At 38.8% G+C, this 20624-nt stretch overlaps 1 protein-coding gene across 2 annotated transcripts in view; it reads right to left on the bottom strand.

The window, feature by feature from the left end:
- Nucleotides 1-18983, bottom strand: part of prdm16 (PR domain containing 16) — a 366260-nt gene extending 347277 nt beyond the window's left edge. For both annotated transcript variants that reach the window (XM_055222878.1, XM_033969103.2), the window contains exon 1: nucleotides 18759-18983. In XM_055222878.1, coding sequence (XP_055078853.1) covers nucleotides 18759-18795 — 37 coding nt within the window. In that variant the 5' untranslated portion in view covers nucleotides 18796-18983. The remainder of the gene's footprint in view (nucleotides 1-18758) is intronic.
- Between the last annotated feature and the right edge of the window lie 1641 nt (nucleotides 18984-20624).

Genomic DNA, 20624 nt, shown 5'->3' with positions numbered 1-20624 from the left:
AGGTTAATAATACCTTAACCTTAAAAATCATGATTTCTATGTTTGGAATTGCCTCTTCATAGATCTGACCTGTAACTTGCTGTCACCTGCTTGAAAAGAAAAGATGAACAGATCTGCATCTGACCAATTTTTCAACACAACTAGTGCAGTGATTTTGAGGTAGTTTCATAGTAGGAGTACCTAGCTGGAGGCATAGCCTCGTGCATGAACATACACAGACATAGAGAGAACATCAGAATCAGTTTTATTGCCTTGTCAGTGAACAAAATTCACAAACTAGGAAACTTGCTTTGGTTGAATCGTGCAATGTTGAACAAACTCCACACAACAATGCCCCACGTAATCAAGAAATTAAACTATCTTGTTTTATGGCATGAACTTGTTATCTTGTTACATTCTCTGTTAAAGCAACACTGTATAACTTTCTGTCGGTCATTGGCATGATTCCATGGAGAAAGAAATTTTAAATCATGCTTGGGAATATTGCTCATGGAAATATATATGTTTTAATACATATTGTGGAAGATTATATCCAAAGGAACAACATTTCCATAGAAACAACCAGAAGGAGGCTCTCCTCCAGGCCAAATAAGATGCAGGCCTGCATGTCTCTCTACGTTCTTCAGTGCAATAAAAACACCCATAATAACAAAAACATGTATTTTAGTATATTTTTTGGCAAAAATGTTACATACTGTAGCTATAAAACAATGTACCTAAATAAAAGTGTACTATACAGCTAATGCTCAAGACCTTGTTAGAAATTATTAATACATTTTATTTTTATTTTAAAAATATACGCTTTCTGTTCTATACTAAAAGTTGTGCAATAACATCACTATGTAGACAAGCACGGCAGAGTCTCCACCAGAAAAGTTCCATAGTGTCCCTTTAAGAGACACATGGCATTAGTAAGTGTATCATATATGTTTTACAATATCCAAATAGTGGAATAAATATCATATCCTTCAGAAATAAGCTGGTAATTAGTTTAGCTTTAACCTTGAAGTGCTCAAATAAAACCTCTAGTGTTTTACATACCCAATGATCTTACAACCCAACCGAGAATACAAACAATTGCCTCTAAAATCCCAAAAGACTCAGACTTCAGACCTGTCCATTTAAATCAACGAACAAGATGTCTCATGTCACTCTGCTCTGGCCCCACCCCCGGGGATCTGCACCAATAAGTCACCGGATACAGCCCCAAGACGGCCGAACCCCAACGTATACATGCTTGACGCTATCTTTTCCATCTTAAGAGTTCTGGCCTCCCGTTGAGCACCCAAAGTGAAGGTCACTGACGTTATTTTACCTATTACCTCTGGTGCAAGGGGCCTGAATGGATCTCATTGAATCCCAGGCAGTGTGCACCCCAGTGGGGGCGGGGGGAGGGGGAGGCAAGCAAAGGGGGCCACTGGGTCAGACAGGTCACATGATAAGAGTGTCTCGCGTATAGGGGTCCAGTGAAAAGCCCTTAAAGTGTATGATTTTTATGGTTTTCTAATTATGACTTGGTTTAGTGAGATAGTACCTGTGGTAAATATATATTAAAGTTTTACATCAGCAGAGTGGCAGTTTGCGGAAAAAAGTTGAAAAGAAAAGTATAAAAATACAGGAAGTAATAATGAGTTCTAAAATGGAATCTATCTGTCTATGTCATCAACACAGAAAATTCCAACCAAAATGCAGGGAAAACTTACCCACAAGGAAGGCATTTTTCTGAGGTTTAAACCTTGATTTAACAAAATAAAGGAGTTGCTATCAATGTTAGCTGTCTAGTCGTAACTATTGTGTAACTTAGGTTTTGGCCCTTGTTAACATCATGGTTGCTAGGTAACAGTTCTGGAATTACCACTATGTATGTCATATCTGCTGTCATGCTATAATCCACTTAGCAACTCAGAAAGAGTCCGGGTAGATTTTGGAACACTGGAGCCAGGCCCCTGTATTTTTTCCTGTAGCCATTAGCCCACAAAAATCACAAATTATTAATAATCAAGAAAGCATCAACTGGTACCAACCCATCGACCACATTTGAAGTAAAATTAGATCCTCCTTAAAAGTCATTGTTGAGTGTGTGAACCATTTGGTGTTTCAGCTAACCAATTTTGAGTTGTGATTTCTGAACTTGTGTGGTTCTGATAAACATTTAGTGACCACTAAACATCCTCTTTCTAAATGCCATAAATATCATGAAATAAACACTTTGTATACTTAAGTAAATACAGGGATTGACTTCACCATTCATTTTTATGTGAAGGTGTGTTTGATTTGACATAACTCTGGTTAAGATTGGTTAGCCAAATGAGTTGTAGTTGCAAGCAGAGGCAGAGGTATTTTGCATCTATGAGTGTCTATATATGCTACCTGTATTCAACAAGGAAGTAAACATATAAACTTCACCAATATTAAGGAACTAGAAAAAGATTTTTTGAATCATCTTAAATCAGATCATGTCAACCATGTTTTTGTGAAATGAGTAGTTTAACCAGTTATATGCACTTTTAAAACTCAAGATCCAACCCTTCCTCTTTTTTCTCTCTCCAACCCTTCCCTTTTCCGTCATCTTCCTTTCTTTTCTGTGCAGACACAAAATGCCATTTGTTGTCCGTCCGTCAGTAGCACCAGGGATCGGGACGGACCCCTGCGCTGAAAGCTCCATTCACACAGGCCATCTCGCACCCGGGATGTTTTTGCAATCCAATATTTTCACACGCGGGCAGCTCCAGAGTAACTTGTGGAACCGTACACTTGGTGGGGTGAAGGGGTGGAGGAGAGAGGGAGGAGGAGGGAGGGAGAGAGTACTATACTACTATGATTCTACTAGAGCAGGTCTGTAGTTTCTACTATGATTTCAAAGGTTATTTTTATGTGATACTAATACTACTTTACTTAAGTAACACAATTGAGTTCTTCCACCACTGTAGTAAGGATGCATGATTTTCAGCGCAATAAAAATAACCATAATGAAACAAAAGTAAAAAAAAAAAAAAAAGTCTATTTTGACTTGTGGCTTTAACTTTTGATTATGACAAGTAGTTCATTAGTTTAGCTTCAACATTTAGCAACTAATGCTATATTTGAGTAAGTATTTTGAAGCTTTGTAGAAATATACAAATTGCAGTCCCCAGTGTTTGGAGGAAGAGGAGGGAGCAGGGCGGGAGAGAGGAGTAAGGGGGGGCAGGTCAGAGGAATCCTGGTGTCGCCCCATGCACTAATGGGCCATCTTGAAATGCTTTAGCTTGGACCTCTTCTCCACAGTCACTTACACACACACACACATGCACATATATAAGGTATTCTCCGGTGCATTCTTCTGTAGTCATCGCTTCACGTCCAATCCGTGTCCAGGTTAACGAGAGCAGATCAACTTTCGCTCAGTGGAATCTACATATCCTGATTCGGTAACAGGTATGAAATAATTGTATACAATGATGATGAAATATGAATTGTGATGGAACTGAAATTTGAGTAGTCGCATTAAACAAAAATGCAAGGGTATTTAGTTAAAGGAGAAATTCGGAACTTTTCTAGTGGAAGGTACAGGTTCACAATATGGCATCGAGCTGCTCTATCTCCAGGGAGACAAGTAGAACACCAGGCCAAGTTACAGATCAGATGGGTAGAAATAGGCATATAAAGGTGTACTATGTAACTTTTCTGATGGAGGGTACGCTGCCTGCTTGTCTCCATACATATATGTTATTGCTTTCTCCGGAATATTCCATAGTATGCCAGTCTATCTCCATGGAAACAAACAGGTAGTGGCTTCAGGTCGAGTTACAGATCAGATTTTGGTCGGGACAGATAGATTTAGTGGAACATTCCTGGCAAGGCAATGACATGTCTAGAAAAGTTACATAGTGTAGATTTAATATAAGAGTACTTTGCAAACAACAAAACTCCAGAAACTCCCCCAGAAAAGTTACATAGTACACCTTTAACATTCAATCAAAGGCGTCATTGCCTTTACTTTGTAACAGTAGCAAACTTTATATGGACTGTGCCATGACCTGCTCACAAAACTATGTAAATTATTTTAATAGCACCAATGAAAAAAGTGGATTTTAAACAACTTCTACAGACGTTCCTTCACCTCTGTCACTTAGCTGGGTTTCAACTGGGCCCAGAAGACGTGGGATTTGTTAAGCATACAGAGTGCCTTGAGAGGGCCCGGTGCTAATATATTTACCCAGCACGCCACATGGTACTTAATGAAATTACGCCGTATACAGGGGCTTTATCTCGGGGGGTCCGGTAATCAATGCGGCAACAGTTTTCACTCTCCATTGGAATTGATGGCAGCTGGTGATTCAAGGTCTAATTGACCTGCTGGGGTGGTGGGGGGCAGAGTTGGGACAGGTGAAGTGTGGGGCAAAAATTATAATCACAATTATTTGGCCCTTTATTAGCATCACAATAATTTAAAAAAATGACTTCTATACTGCCAATATTAGCCGGTGGAGAAAGTATAGCTTTAGAAGAGTGGCTTTGGTCCAGGTTGTGAGTGGGAAATGAAGTGTGAACAGACCCTGGGACAGAACTGAAGAAGGCATTTTTAGGTATTACAGACTTAGACCAAAACATAAGCTAACACCAAACCATTCTGAACTAACCTCGTACCCTTTCCCAACTCAGTGCTGTTTCGTGCCACCTCTGTCTCGCATGGTCACTGGATAACTGTCGCTCAATTGTCGTGAATCTCCCTATACCCCCCCATCACACACTCCACTCTCCTCTTTCTGCTTCTCCTCCTCCTCTCCTCCTTCTCTACCCCTCCAAAGACATGGGTAAATTTGTCAGAGCGGTGCCAAAGCGACGCTCGTGACAGTGTAATCGCTAACCGTCCTCCTCCTGTTCCTCGGTGTGCATAAAAGAGGTCTTTATCTAAGCCACCCAAAGAACCTGATCTACAGCAGAATAGAGCTAGACTATAGTGGCACTGGGGAAGCCTCTAATCCACCCTAATTGGACAGTACCTCCTAGACCCATCTTTGTAACACACTGGAAAAAAAAGTGAATAACTAAGGTTTGATTTCAGAATAGTGGTCTTGTTTTAAGACATTCAAATGTATTGTTGTGTGACTTGTGAGACTTTTTTTCTTTGTTCATATATACAGTGGCTTGCAAAATTATTCGTCACATATTGTCACATCAGAACCACCAATTTTAATACATTTTCTTAGCATTTTATGTGAATGAGCAACACAAAATGGCACACAAGTGTGAAGTGGAAAGAAATATTTTACAAGATTTCCATTATTTTTTTTTTTTAATAAAAAAACTTACAAGTGCAAGTATTCAGCCCACTTTTTCTTGAATGCAACCAATTGCTTTTAGAAGTTGCCTGATGATTTTGGAAAGATTGAATGTTGAGCTAATGACTAAAAAGAGTCCACCTGTGTGTAGTCTTGTCTCAGTGTAAATGCAGCTGTGCTGTGAAGGTCACAGAAGTTTGTTAAGAGAGTGTTGGGGAGCAAACCACAAAATTAAGTCAAAGGAGCACACCAAACAGGTCAGAGAAAAAGTTGTGGTGAAGTTTAAAGGGCGGCTTGGATCTAAAATGACTTCCCAAGCATTGAACATCTCAAAGAGCACTGTTCAATCCATCATCCGGAAATGGAAAGAGTATGGCACAACTGCAAACCTACCCAGATATGGCTGTTCACCAAAACTTACAGAACAAACAAGAAGAGATGCAGCCAGGAAGCCCATGGTGACTCTGGAAGAGCTGCAGAGATCCACAGCTCAGGTGGGAGAATCTATTAGTCATACACTACGCAAATCTGGTCTTAATGGAAGAGTGGCAAGAAGAAAGCCATTGTTGAAAACCAGCCATAAGGAATCTTGTTTACAGTTCACTAGAAGTCATTTGGAGGACACAGCAAATGTGGCAGAAGGTGCTCTGGCCTGATGAGACCAAAGTCGAACTTTTTGGCCTAAAAGCAAAATGCTACGTGTGGAGGAAAAGTAACCCTGCACATCACTCTAAACATACCATCCCCACAGTCAAATACGGTGGTGGCAGAATCATGCTGTGGGGGTGCTTTTCTTCAGCTGGAACAGGGAAGCTGATCAGAATTGATGGGAAGATGGATGGAGCTAAATACAGGGCAATCTTGGAAGAAAACCTGTTGGAGTCTGCAAAAGACTTGATATTGGGGCAGAGGTTCACCTTCCAGCAGGACAACGATCCTAAACATAAAGCCAAGCGACAATGGAATGGTTTAAAGCAAAACATATTCATGTGTTAGAATGGCCCAGTCAAAGTTTGGACCTAATTCCAATTGAGAATCTGTGGCGAGATCTGAAAGTCAAATCTGACAGAGCTTGAACTATTTTGCCAGGAAGAATGGGAAAAAATGTCAGTCTGTAGGTGTGCAAAGCTGGTGGAGACATAACCCAAAAGACTTGCAGCTGTAATTGCAGCAAAAGATGGTTCCACAAAGTATTGACTTAGGGGGACTGAAAACTTTTGCACGCTGCACTTTTCGGTTTTGTATTTAAAAAAAAAAAAATTTCTGGAAATTATGTATAATTTTCTTTATACTTTACACTAATGTACCATTTTGTGTTACTTATTTACATAAAAAACGCCTGGAGCTGTACAACATCAACAGGACTCTAAGAGCCTTCATTGCAAACTCGATGAGGTTGTGGAAAAAAATAAAGACGCCATCAGTCACCTCTAAATGGATGACATCAAGCTGTATGCACACATCTACAGCACAGAACTGTAGCCGGATAGTGACAAAAAAAAGGGAAGGTAGTCCATACAGAAGGGGTCTCACTCCCAGAAGGGACAATAGCAGACATTGGTATCTCACAAGCAAATTGCGAACTAAAACAGGAAACAAGGAAAGCAGCCATGGCCAAATCCCTCTAATGAGTAAGTCAAGTCCTAACGAGTCAACTCAATGGAAAGAACAATTGAAATTGAAGGAGTGGCTACAGCAGATCCCAGGAAAAACCCAGAAAAGTGCAGTACTAGGAACAGTAAATATACAGCGCAGAACCCTCAAGAACTCCGGTAGAGGACCTGAGCATGGATGGAGATAAAAATAAACCAAGTAAAAAAAAACAAGGAAAAAACAGCTAAAAAGTGAAACACCTAAATGTACATGAAAAAGGTATATATTTTTAGTTTTTTAGTTTTTAAACTATACAGATAGTGTTTTTTTTGTTTTTTTTGTTTTTTTACAGTGTAATGTAAAGATGGTCTTTAGAAGGAGGAGGGACAGATGAGAAAATGGGGCCAAAGCTTTGAACTGTCAGTCACATGAAAAGCCCCCAGAAGACAAGATGAGACCAAAAGGACATACAGGATGTCCCAGAGCTGTGAATGACACACAGACGGATGAACAGAAAAAACAGAAGATAAGAGGAGGAGGAGAGGGGAAGAGGAGAGAGAGACATGTCTGCAACAGTGATTGAGATGAAATAGAGGAAAGGAGGAGAGAGGAGGGGAAAGATTTCAGTAATTTGTCTATTAGATTTGATCTGTACAGGATGGGGCTTGTGTTGTCTTGGGACTATAGCAGTGGAGAGAAGAGTTGGAAAGAAATTATGGCACAGTGGAATTGTAGCCTAATTTCAACCTAAAATGTGAAAAATAAACTAATCCATCCACATGCAATTATAGCGCAAAATCGGTACAAAGATCCCAGCACTCCATGGGCAGGGCCCCAAGTATATCCTGAACCTTTTAATCCTTTACTCCTCTGGACGCACCCACAATTCCTCCAGTCAGAACCTGCTTGTAGTCCCAGGCTTAAACCTCAGGGTTACCTGTCTTTTCTGCCTGTGGCACCGAAATGATGGAATGCCCCGATCCTTTCTCTCCATGTGGCCGACTCTGTGGATTCTTTTAAAAAGCAGCTGAAGACACTTCTGTTTAGAAAAGCTTTTGGCTGACTGAGTCCTATGACCCTATTTGACTTATTGTTGTTATTTGGTGGACCTGGTCTTTGTCAAGCACTTTGTGATTTTTATTTGTGAAAATCATCATCACAAAGTCACTTTTATGTATACAAAATTGATCTGTAGTTAGCTGTTAGTTGTTTTTTTTTTGTTTTTTTGTTTTTTTTTTTTACACATCATTTTTTTATTATTTTTGTTCAAATAAAATGATTGCTTTTGGTCTGGTTTACATTGGAAATCAGCTAATTTTAAAATGGATGGAATTGGATTTTAAAATGCTGCATTGTGCATCCCTATTTAAAATTAAGACTAAACAATGAATATGGTAGTTCTAAATAATGACACATGTATCTAAATAAAAACAATTACTGTAGAAGAAACAACTAGGCCTACTACTACTACTTCTACTACTAAGCCTACAACTAATACTACTCCTACTCCTAGGGCTACTACTGCTGCTGATTAAAAGTTAAGCATGCTCTCCCAATTAAAACTACAATATTCACATATTCCACTTTAAAGTTATTAGTTGCTACTTTTGCATAGCCTAATTTATCCCAGTACTCTGTGACACCAATGTCAACATGAAAACGATACACAATTGTTTTTTTTAATTCACACACATGATGAAAAAGAGATCAGTTTTGTTGTAATTCCAAAGATTTCCGTGCTAGCTAAACGAAATGGATTGTCTCATTGTGCCAAGGCCAAATGAAGAAATAAAAAGTTACAAAGAAAGAGAGTGACGAGAAGAAAACTTAGCAGTTAATACCAAACAAATCAGGATTAGTGCCAGGTAAGACTGGTCACAATGCTGTCCAATCCCCAGTGTCAGCATGCAGCGAATCATGGGGCTAGCTGCTAAACTCACTAATTAGCTGCTCGACACATTCCACTGCAGTTTGCAAACAACACACACAAGCTAACAGCAGGAGGTGGTAATCAGAGAAGACGCGCATAGAGATAAACGATTAGTGACAATTAGCGGGTATACTAGGGTGTGATAGCAAATGTGAAAAGGTGCGAGGCATTTATATAAACAGCCTACGTTATAACACAAGTTTGACCATTTTGGGTATAAATTTAAAAGTCCTATCTCTTAAATGTCTTTGAGCAAAATGTCTTTACCACAGTAGGCCTATAGATATATTGTATTAGTGGCGCTTGATAAACTCATCATGGTAAATTGTTGCTTTTTTATATAGAATTTCTCCACCTTCCAAGCGCCAATGAATCACCCATCCATTCATACAGGTGGGTAAGTGTCTTGCCCAGACAGACAACAACAGCATTCATCTGCAGGAATAGCTTCAGCAACCTGTGGGTCAGTGGATCTGACTGCTAAACCAATGATGTTTATGTTGAGAATGGGTTTTGAACTGCCAACCTTCGGATCAGTAGACAAACGTTATACTAACTGAGCTACTATCGCCCCTTGAATGCATAAGGTAAGTAAGGAATAGCATGCAAAAAGCTGGTGCTAAACCAGTGCTATGAAAAATGTAACCAAATCTAAACCAGGACTAGATCTGGGCTTAAATCAGAGCTTTTTCAGGACTAACTGATGTATAGTTAGACACAATCACACATAAAAATCTGAGATAGATACTGGTGGGTTGGCAGGTTGATGCCCACCACTCTGTATTGCTGCCCTGTCCTTGAGCAAGTCACTTCACCAACCACCTACATATAAATATCTATTATGTGATGAATGATGGTGTTTGGAGATGTTGTTGGTGCAGATTAGCAGCCATGTCAGTGTAAATGTGCCCCCAGGGCAGCTGTGGCTACACTACTTACTAATCAACAAAATTAAGTGGGTAAATAGATGCCACTACAAGGCCATGCTACAGGTCAGATCTGTGGAGAGGTGACCCAGCACACAGAAAGAATGTGTGTTTTTGTGTATTTAATTTTTCCGACAAGAATGTAATGGAATATTGTGGAACAATTCAGACAAAGCAATAACACCAACAAGAAGACAAATAGTATACGTTCCACCAAAAACTTACGTAATGCACCTTTAAACATTTCAGTCCATTCGCAGTTTTTGCACCCACTCTTATACTAGTGCATACCAGCATTACCCCATTTCAGCCGTGCTATTTTTAACCTGCTGCCCGTAAGTCAAGTCTGCAAATGAGGACAGAAAAATGTGGTACGCCTGTTTATAAAGGAAACATTTGGGTATATCTTGAACTATCCCAGAGCAGTTACAACCATTCTGGGGATCAGAATATTTAACTGACATGTGAGTGAGGTCATGGAGAGTAGATAGGTGGCGATGTGGGGTTGGGGTATCAGTGGAGTGAATGGGATTTTGAGCCATGTGCTAGAGCTTAATGCGATTGGTATTTGTGTTAACTTAGAATGACTCAAGATGGGCGACAAGGGGGTCTAAATCAAGACTAAACTAGGACTGGACCCAGCACAAATATTATATAAGGACTAAAAACCAGGAACTTGACCAACATGATAAAGTTTAAAGAATGGGTATATTGCTAAATTGACGTTGTGGAGCTTTCTACAGTGTTATAACATTGTTCCAATCCAATGCTCCCACATGACCATTTTCCATAAATATACAAAAGCAGAATACAAAACAATACACTAAAACTTCACAAACCTGATGCGATTTGCAGTAGTTTCATTAGTGGGATGCATACAAATTGTAATGTGGTAGCACTCTGAAGAGGAAGTGACTTAGTACAGAGAGTAATGGGAGGGGGTTAAATTTAAGACATTTATAAAATGTTCACATGTTGTTTTCAGTGAATATTGCATTTTCAAAACAATAAAAGGTCACACGGTGACCTCAATGTGTTATGTGTTAGCCGTTTATAGCTCATATAACTGTAATACCCCGCTTTAAACTTTGCAACTTTTCTGGTGGAAGGGGAGCTTCCACCAGAAAAGTTGATGTTGTTGCTTTGTCTGAAAAGTTCTGTGGCATTACCAGTTTCATTTACACACAGATTAATGCCATATTGTGGAACATTCTAGGCAAAGCAATAACATCAAGCAGGTGGTAGACCCTCCATTAGAATTATTGCATAATGCACATTTAGATAAAAATGGCATATTTTACACGTAAGATCATAGTAAAAATGATACACATATGACGTTTATTTTGGTAGGTGAACTAAAATAACTCAAGATGCTGTGTTTATAAAAATAACACTTGCTAACAAGCTAACAGCTCCTTATCAAAAGTGATATATCAGGTTTTCAACTGGCACTTAGTTAGCCATAACAAATTATTCTTAGATCACATTTGAAAAACCATAGACGTTGAAATTGCTGCATAGAACAATAAATATGTCAAATTATTAAACCAAAAAGTGAGAGAGGAAAGATATCTACATGACAATAAAAATAAATCACCAACTCATGACTCAACATTAATTTTTTCATCTAAAATTTCAAAACATATGAACAATTGTGGACTGTTTTATGGTGGGTTCATGTCAGCCCTCTTTACAGTAGATTTAGTAGAAGTGCATATACTTTACCGTCTACCATATTTCTCTGTAATTTGAAAACCTTTACGGGAAAGTCCATTCTTCACGAGTGGCACTCATAGCAAACTGGAGATACGGTTACAGACTGCAATGTGTCTTTATTTGTATCATATTATGTTAATGTAATGTGGACCATATGTTTTGCTCAGCTCTATATACAGTAAGGTTAAAATCAAGCTAACCGATACTTTAGCTTTACAGGACAGAAAAAAATGATGTTATATTCTAAAAAAAATACCTATATGTCAAATGATGTCATAAACATTCTGTGTGGAGGCTAACTGGAGGCAGTACTCTGTCTAAAGGTCTGTTATTCAAGTTAGATATTAAAGGGCATATAAATGATTTTTTTTCCCATGTATTTGAGTAAAAGTGTCTTGGCCCAGTACAGGTATATTGTATAAGCAGCTCTTGAGGTCAATATAAGTCCACTGCGTGATGTCTGCATCTAAACATAAAGCATGTTATTGTCTGAGAATCAGGAGGTGCGTATTAGCAAGGTAGTTTACCATGACAACAAATTGGCTCTGGATGCTGAAATTTGTGAAACACACTTAAACTCATAAATAAACTCATCAATGTCAATAATTAGGATGCTTAGAATACATAAGGTAAGTGAGGAATAACTTTTGATTGCTATAAACCATTTAAAATGAATTAGTTCTGTTTTTCACATTGCCAAGACAGTAAAACAATGCCTTTAATCTGTGCTTTGTTTTAACACAATCAGCCCAAAGAGTTGACTCAAATACAATCTCTCAGTAGAGGGAGGTTAGTGGTTAGGTCCAGTGTGATTACTGCTTTTGTGTTCTTTGGCCAAGACACTTCACCCACAATACTTATTACTGTGGTGTGTGGGTGCTTGGTGTCTGCCCCAGGGCAACTGTGGCTACAAAAGTAGCAAGGTCTGACCGATATATGTGTGCCCTAGATTGTATTATTATGATTATTTGGTGTTTGTTTTTTTTTTGTTATTTATTTTTTATCAATCAACTAAAACAATTGTACTTTTTTCTGTTTGCCTTTTGACTCTCCATCCTATAGTATACCATCCTATAGTATACCTACTTCATTCATTCAGTCCTTTATTCAACCAGGATATAAAATCATTGAGATTAAAGAGGGGGTATTATGCAAAATCAACTTTTTTGTGCTTACTAGCATGTTATAACATTGTTCACTCATCAGAAACATGCCTGAAGAGGTTTAAGATGTCATCCATGGATGTTTGAGTAATCTTGCTATCATCCGGGCACTATTAGAGCCCTCCTTTCATTTAGCTGTAGGATTTTGTGGAACGCTTAGCCCGCAAGCTTATGTCATCCATGCTCCTGCAAAAGCAGTATATAAAACAATACTACAATTTTCCAAACCTGATGTGATGTACAGCATACAACATAGGATGTTCAAAATAATAAAAGCACAACCACAACCACAAGATGCTTGGGTTTCTAACCACAACAGTGTCTATCTGTGTGGGACACATCAGAGCAGTAAAGATGTGACCGCAGAACAGGCCAGAGAGAGAGAGAGAGAGAGAGAGAGAGAAGGAGAGAGAGAGAAAGAGAGAAAGAACGAGAGGAGGAGAGAGAGAGAGAGAGAGAGAGAGAGAGAGAAGAGAAAGAGAGAGAGAGAATTTAAGGAGAAAGGCAATTTAAGCTGGTATGTTGTCAGTATCTACATCATGAAGATAATGTAATAAATAATAATAAACCATTTTCATTGTCCACAAACCAAGAAGCACCGTTAGCAAGTTAGTGTTTGTTAGCAAAACTCCACTCTGGCCTCTGGCAGTTGTGAAAAGTGTTTGTAGGCAAATTGTGGTGAATCATTAGGATGTGTTGTTGTGTAATATAGAATCTTTAAATATATATAAAATATTAAATATATATTGACCATTAATTAAATCAGACAAGCAGGTTGGGGACAGTGATCTGACAGCTTTTTATAACAAATACCCTACATGTCAGAAGCAGTTACACACACTAGCACACCCATCAATAATGTTTGAAATGGCAACCCTCTTGAAGAAAGCAAATGCTTAAAGGTCCTATATTACACAAAATTGTCTCCTGTGAGCTTTAAACTAGGTTATAATGTTATTACCTAATCAAAAAATAAGATGAATTGCATTTTGCTTCATTCACGCATATTTGAGTAATGCTGCATTATTTTTTTATCCACATTTATTCCACCTGTCATGTCATGGAGTGGTAGTTTTCAAGTTAACAGCTCCTTTTACCTTTTGTTTAGTAGAGATTGGCAATTCCAAGGCTGAGTTATCCAAATGCTTGTAGTGAAAGTGTATGGATTCTAAAAACACAGTGGAGCACTTCCTGTATCACCACATGATGACATCACTGGGTAAAAAAAAAAGTATTTTCCATTGGAGATAAGAACTCTCCTAAATATGCAAAGTTAATGTGTTAAACATGTGTGAATGAAACAAAACACAACTTTGGGTGTGTTTTTGACAAGAAAACAACATTATAACATAGATGAGAAAATAGTGTAATATTTAACCCACCCCTTTAACCCTCTTATTAATATATATCCACACACTTATTTGTCATAAGCACATTTCTACAGTATCATCATTGACTTCTGATATTAAAATAAACACAAAACTTCTCTATATTTTTCTATGCTGAGAGAGGATCTAATCTGCTGACACATGTCCTATGCTACACACTTACACCAGTGCAGCATAGGACACAAGTTATAGCTGGGCAGCATGGGCAGCCCTGATATTGTAGGCCTAAAGTGAGTGTATATGTACTGTTTAAGGAGAAGAGAGGGAGAGGATTAAAATCAGTCAGGAAACTTTGTCTTATTATGAGCTGTTGACCTTTGCATTAGTGTTATCACAATACTAACTTTTAAACTCTATTTCGATACTAAGGAAAAGACTTGATACTCAGCACTGATTCTGATACCACAATGATAATAAAAATAACAATTTAATTAGACAATAAAATCTCATTTTCAACATTAGATTGTAGTGCTTTCTTTTATATTGCAATGTGGTCTTACATCGGTATAATCCTTCAGTCATCCATAGGTTCCATAATGGTGTAGGTCATTCTAAAGCTATTCAGGAAAGGTCCGTTTCTGTCCTGTGAATGACTTTTTTAGTATTGATACTTGCTTAAATGAGTATCTAGGTTTGGTATCTGAAGTTTTTATTCATTTTACAAGCCTACTTTGCTTATAAAATGCCAGTGCACAATTTCAAAAATATTATAAAACACTTGTACCCAACTTTTTCCATTTATTTTAGCAAAATTTGTCTGACCCCAGTACAGACATATAAGGAGCCTTGAGGTCAAAATAAGAGTGCAAACCGTTTACACGGTTTATGACTGTAAAGACCAGGTACAGCGCCATTAATGTTTTTAAAGGCTCAGATGAAGGCATTCCAACATGAAGGCATTATATTCAATCAATTCTAAAAATGTGTGCAAATGCATCAGTGGAGGAAAGTAACAAAGTACAACAGTAAAAGTACTACACCACAAGTACATTTTTTAGTATTTATTAATTGTCGCAGCTGCCCTGGGGTAGGCTGACAAAAGCAAGGCTGCCAATCTGTGCCACTGGCCCCTCCGACCACCAACACTCAAACACGCACCACTTTTATACTATAAGAGACAAGGTGGGTGAAGTGTCTTGCCTAAGGACACAGTGACACATGTTGGTTCAAGTTGGAATCAGTCCTCTACTTCAGTACTTTTACTCTTATTTTTTTGTTTTATTATTTATTTTCTCTTCTTGTATGTTTGCTTTTACGCACGGGTACACCCTATGCTAATAATTGCTGCGTTCTATTGTTAGTTAAAACAAATAGGTTAAGTAGCCTGTGTTACATGGCATATGTTCAGCTTATATCAGTTTACGCGGGGATCTCTGCACACTGGTAGACCCTGTGCATAAAAGTCACAGTATTGTGATCAAAACGGTTATACAATTGGCTTTATTTTCACGTTTCCGTTTAATCTACTGACCCTTCAACACTGACAAATACCCGCGTTGTAACATGTAGCCTCACCTATGCGCTTTAGTAATGCATTGCGCCCCAGCCGCTTCAAACGGGGTCTCTCTAGGGGAAGGAAAGAGTGGTGGGGTTGAGGGGTGGGGGTTGGGGGTGTTAATTGATCCAAATTGAAACCAAAGCGACACGACGCGTATCGGTCTATGTGCGCAGAATCCCACCACAAAACAGTAGCAATGTGTTAATTTTACAGGCACGGTCCAACCACTGCGGCGCGGCCAAGATACAGTCAAATACAGTAGGCTTACACTGGCAACGTGCGTGCCACATTTGGAGAAGGTTTTACGCGTGAGAGTGGAAGGGAAACTCAAAATGATTACACATGAAAAGTACGATATAAAAATTACCTTATACATAGTCTAAAGCGTGTTATAACTGCCTTAAAATCCATATAATTAATTGTTGTAATATTTGTGAAGATCAGATAAAAAGTGTGATTGTACAAAAACATTGTATGATTTCAATTCATAATTACGTTTTGTGTGGCCATGATGTCGTCAGGAAACGTCATTTGAAAAGCTACTTAGATAATCTAGATATAGGCCTGCGTATTCCAGTGGACAATAATGGATTTATATACTTAAAAACACAATAGTAATTTACATATTTAAATAATTATGAACTTGTAAAACTATCTGCAATGTTTTATTTTGCAACGTTTGTGTATTGGGAATAACTAATGAAAAAAAAACAAACATTAAGAGCCACTTGCAAGAATTCCACTAGAGTGACTAACCCAGAGATCTGTATGCACGCCAAGCCAATATTTATATTAAAAACCCTCTCTCGCACCGATGTAATGTATGCGTAAGATTGTGCGGTTGTGGCAAAAAAAAAAAAAAAAAAAAAAAAAAAAAAAAAAGAAAAGAAAAGAAAAGAAAAGAAAAAAAAGAAGAAAAGGTGGCCCGGGGGCTTGACTAGAACGTGTGAGACCAGCTGCTCCGTGCGTAAAAGTCTACTGCAGTCCATTTTGGAGGAAACCCACTCCCACGCATCTCTCCCGGAGCCAATAGGCCTAACTAGCAGTGTGTTTGGAACCTCCATGTATTTTCTTCCTTTTCACTTTTTACGCAGCAACATGACGCACACGTGAGGACTGAAGAGGCTACAGAGTATATGCATGAACTTGTGGAATAAGTTATTGGGCTAGTATTGCAAAGTGTACATAAGGAACATATTTTAGAATTTCAAGTTATGGTTAAGAAATGTTAAGTTAAGCTATCATGTGGTTATTGACGATGGCTTATGGGATGGGCTTGCACCTTTTGTATTGCAAAACTAAGCAGAAATGGCGTTGACCTCTATGACAGTGACTGCACATATTTGAATTATGAATGTTACAGGTTTTACATTTACCAGTCAACACCCTTACCTATATTTTATTTTCATATTTCTATATTCCAAACAGACATAAAAAAAAAAAAAAAAAAAAAAAAAAAAAAACTTTTGAAGAATAGCAATCGCAACAGGTTACAACTTATCCCAAAACAGCAAATTAGAACACCCAAACTTGGGTAAATACACATCTTACATTACGCATAATTATATCAATATTTTGGAATAAAATCTATACAATAAAAATGTGTGCGTTCTGTAGCCTATATAATGCTACGGATTCGTCAGCATCGCATAGCGGTTGGGCTACAGGCAAATGTAGTGGCAGCAAATATGAGCGCAATTACATTCACCAATGAAAACAGCCACGGAAAACAACGCAATAGATCTTGTTTCATTCAAAAGTATTCACTACCCTTATTATCCCCTCGTTTCGCTTTTGTTTATACGATTGAGGCGCAATTTGGGTGCGTGGGGCACGAGCGTGTGTGGTGGAGGGGTGAGGGCAGAAAGCCAGGGTTTCGAAAACATCACGAGTTAATTATTCAGAAGCATATAATTATCTCCAGGCGTGTGTTTGTACGTTTAAGTAGTATAATTTTGCACGGGATCTCTAAAAAAGCGTTTTAAAAAGAAAGAATGGTCATTTTATTTACAATGCGTAAATTATGATGCTGTTTGAAAATGAAGCCATAATTAACAAGAATTAAGAGATTAAGAGTTGTAATTCAAAATAGAATATATATATATATATATATATATATATATATATATATATATATATATATATATATATATATATATATATATATATATATATATATATATATATATATATATATGTGTGTGTGGGGGGGGGGGTGCGCGCAAATTTGAGATAAATTATAAACATACTGATATGACAACAGATGGCAACAGGCCTCTTTGAATCTGAATCGTTTGCATGTTTTGATAGTCTGTTCAAATGGACACATGCGAAAACACACGCGCGCTCATATATCGTGTGTGTGTAACTCTGAAAATACCCAAAACATGTCCAAGATTATTTCTACCGCTTCGTTCCAAACAAAAGTATAAATCACTCTAGCACTAACAAACATACATCAAACAACAATAAACTACTCCACGTCTCGAAGCAAAGTCGCTATACCCAAAACTGTATTCAGGAACTTTCCCGGTGACGCGATTTCGCAGCCAGTCCAGTAATTTGAGGGCTAAAGAGAGACGCGTTATTGATTGGCATTCCCTAGAGGAGGAAACGTACGGAGTAGGAGTCCCCAGCCAGCGCCGCACTGCGAACAATCTACCCGGAGAGAGCGATATCTTTTGAGGCTAAGGAAAATCAGATTTCCGCGTCTTTCTAAACGCAGGCAACCCCTTTGGTTCGCAATTTACCGAGTGGTTGTGAGGCGAGGGAGGCACGCTAAACTACAGTGCCACAGCGCCCACTATTTTAGAAGCTAGGAATGTTATCTGGCAACACTTGGAGAGTCGCGTTGTGTGGGAAAGAAAAGTTAGCAATACGACAACTTTCTTTGCAGCTTTTACCACAACCGACTAACCTCCGGTAACAAGACGAAATTTTGGCCTCAAAACAAGATGGAAAGTTCAAATTTGGGATGTGTGTTTTTAGGAAGCGAGGGAGAGCGCGAGCTGGCTGCATCACTCCAACAAAGTTTGTGAACATACACCGGGAAGGAACAACAACGAGGGGAGCCCATGTAAGTACGAAGCGAATCAAAACTGGACACTCATAGCGGTACGAAAAGTTATCAGAAGACGGTGAAGAATGTTGCCTTGCACAGTTTGGAGTGGACATGACTAATGACAAGCTTGGACACATGTAAGACAGTGTATAGAGAGTTACGAGAAGCCGGCAGCGATAAAACCAGAAAGCGCGTAAAAAAGTGGAAGCGGCGGGGACCTACTTTTGGCCAGTTTTCTCGCCCGCGCTTTGGACCTCATCGCGTCGCGTCTTGTCGTAGTAGTAGATTCCTCGCGCCGTTCCTCCGTGAGCCCAGAAGCTGCAGCAGCACTATCTTCATCTCACCCGCATTGTCAGTTCGGGACACCTTCGCACATGCGCACCACCGGGCCATTCAATTTGACACCCTCAGCCGGGGCCAAAAAACTTTCCAATGTATTCATCATCACCATCGCCACTTTTTTTTTTTTTTTTTTGTCCTATCCTCTCCCCTTTAGATCACTTATCTCTTGCCCACCTCCTCCGCCTCCTCCACCGGCCTACCTTCGCGCCCTCCCCTCTCTCCCTCCCCCAGCCAGCAAGCCAGCCGCCCCCCTCCCTTCCTCCCCGCTGGCTAGGTCCCGCCGGCAGCCTCTCCTCTCTCCGCTCCTCGCGTCGGAGTGGAGTCGCATAACCCCCTTTTTTAACCGCGACAACTTGGGTTTGAGCAGCGGCTCTGGTACGTGGACGCAGCGAGGTACAGTGGCTTTTATTACAGCTACAATTTTTGTAGATTTACATTGCTTATATTTTTACACATTTTAACATTTGTGCAATAGGTATAAAGTTTGATTGAAACATTTTTATAAATATTTTTTTTGTCTGAAATGGAAGTTAATTTCAAAAACAAATGTGTCGGTTTTGAAAATGAACATATTTTTATTAGGGGATTTGCTCAAGAATGGAGGTAATATTTGATAGCAGTAAAATAAATTTGGCTTTTTGAAAACACTACACAAACATACCTTCGACAACAAACATACCGTGTATACAACTTTTTTTTTTTTTTTCAATTTTTTCTTCTTTTTTTTTTTTTTTTTTTTTTTTCAAATGCCACTTGTTTGTTTAACTCCCGGAGTGTAGTTTAATAACATTTCCCATATAATTTCAAAACTACAATCAGGAACTATTTTTCTGAAAACCATAAGAAAAAATCTGGTGACATTTGGCGTTGACCTTTCAAAAGCCTTACCAGGCGTATTAAGAGGTCCATTATGTTTTGGATCACGGAGCACTTAGCACGAGCCGCCTTTGACGCATGCCCTCAGTGAATGATCCCCTGTTTTGGATTGGCACTATACGGGTGAATGGATCTGCCACTATAGGTTATTACACAGTATTACGTCGAATTTTGTGCATAAAACTTCACGTTTTTTTGTCCTTGTTTTGATTCGCGCAAATGTGTTTATTCGTTTACACGAACTGATTTGTAAACATTTTTTTCACGAATTTGTAGTTTTGCTTTTAAGTCTCAAACCTCTAATGAGAATGACTTTGTGCGTCGCTTTAACTCACAGCTGTTTTGTTGTGTTCCTTTTAAACGTTAATGACTGATTCGTATTTTGACCCTCGAAAACCTAATAGTTTATTTATGTGTTTATCCTAAGATATATTTTTTACTGTAATACTTTTTATTTTTATTTACACTCTATACAGGGCTGTATGCAGGACCAAATACACTGTGGCACCAGAACAAATTCAGTTCGTTTAGAGTTAATAGCACGTTGTCCTGCTTTTAAAGTCTGCTGGTCACTCCACTTGACACTGGTGGTTGTGCCGTGTTTTGCAGGTGGCGCAACGGGCGGGAGTTGGTGGAGTACAGCGGTGAACCGGCGGAGAGCGAGCAGAAGAGACAGTGGGTGAGTATGTATGAATGAACGCACCTGTTTTTGTTTGCTTTAGGCGCAGGGACGCGGCTCGACGCGTGTACAGTAGAAGATAGGTATGCGAGCTGTTTACGCACGCGATTCTAAGATACACCGTAGTGAATCACGCATTTTATTGCCATTTCATTTATTTATCTAGTAAAACATAACATTTAGTTTAAATG

This window comes from Periophthalmus magnuspinnatus, chromosome 7, assembly GCF_009829125.3.
Source record: "Periophthalmus magnuspinnatus isolate fPerMag1 chromosome 7, fPerMag1.2.pri, whole genome shotgun sequence".
NCBI classification, from domain to species: domain Eukaryota; kingdom Metazoa; phylum Chordata; class Actinopteri; order Gobiiformes; family Gobiidae; genus Periophthalmus; species Periophthalmus magnuspinnatus.
Note: the sequence above shows the minus strand (reverse complement) of the source record. Positions and strands in the feature narration are given on the sequence as shown.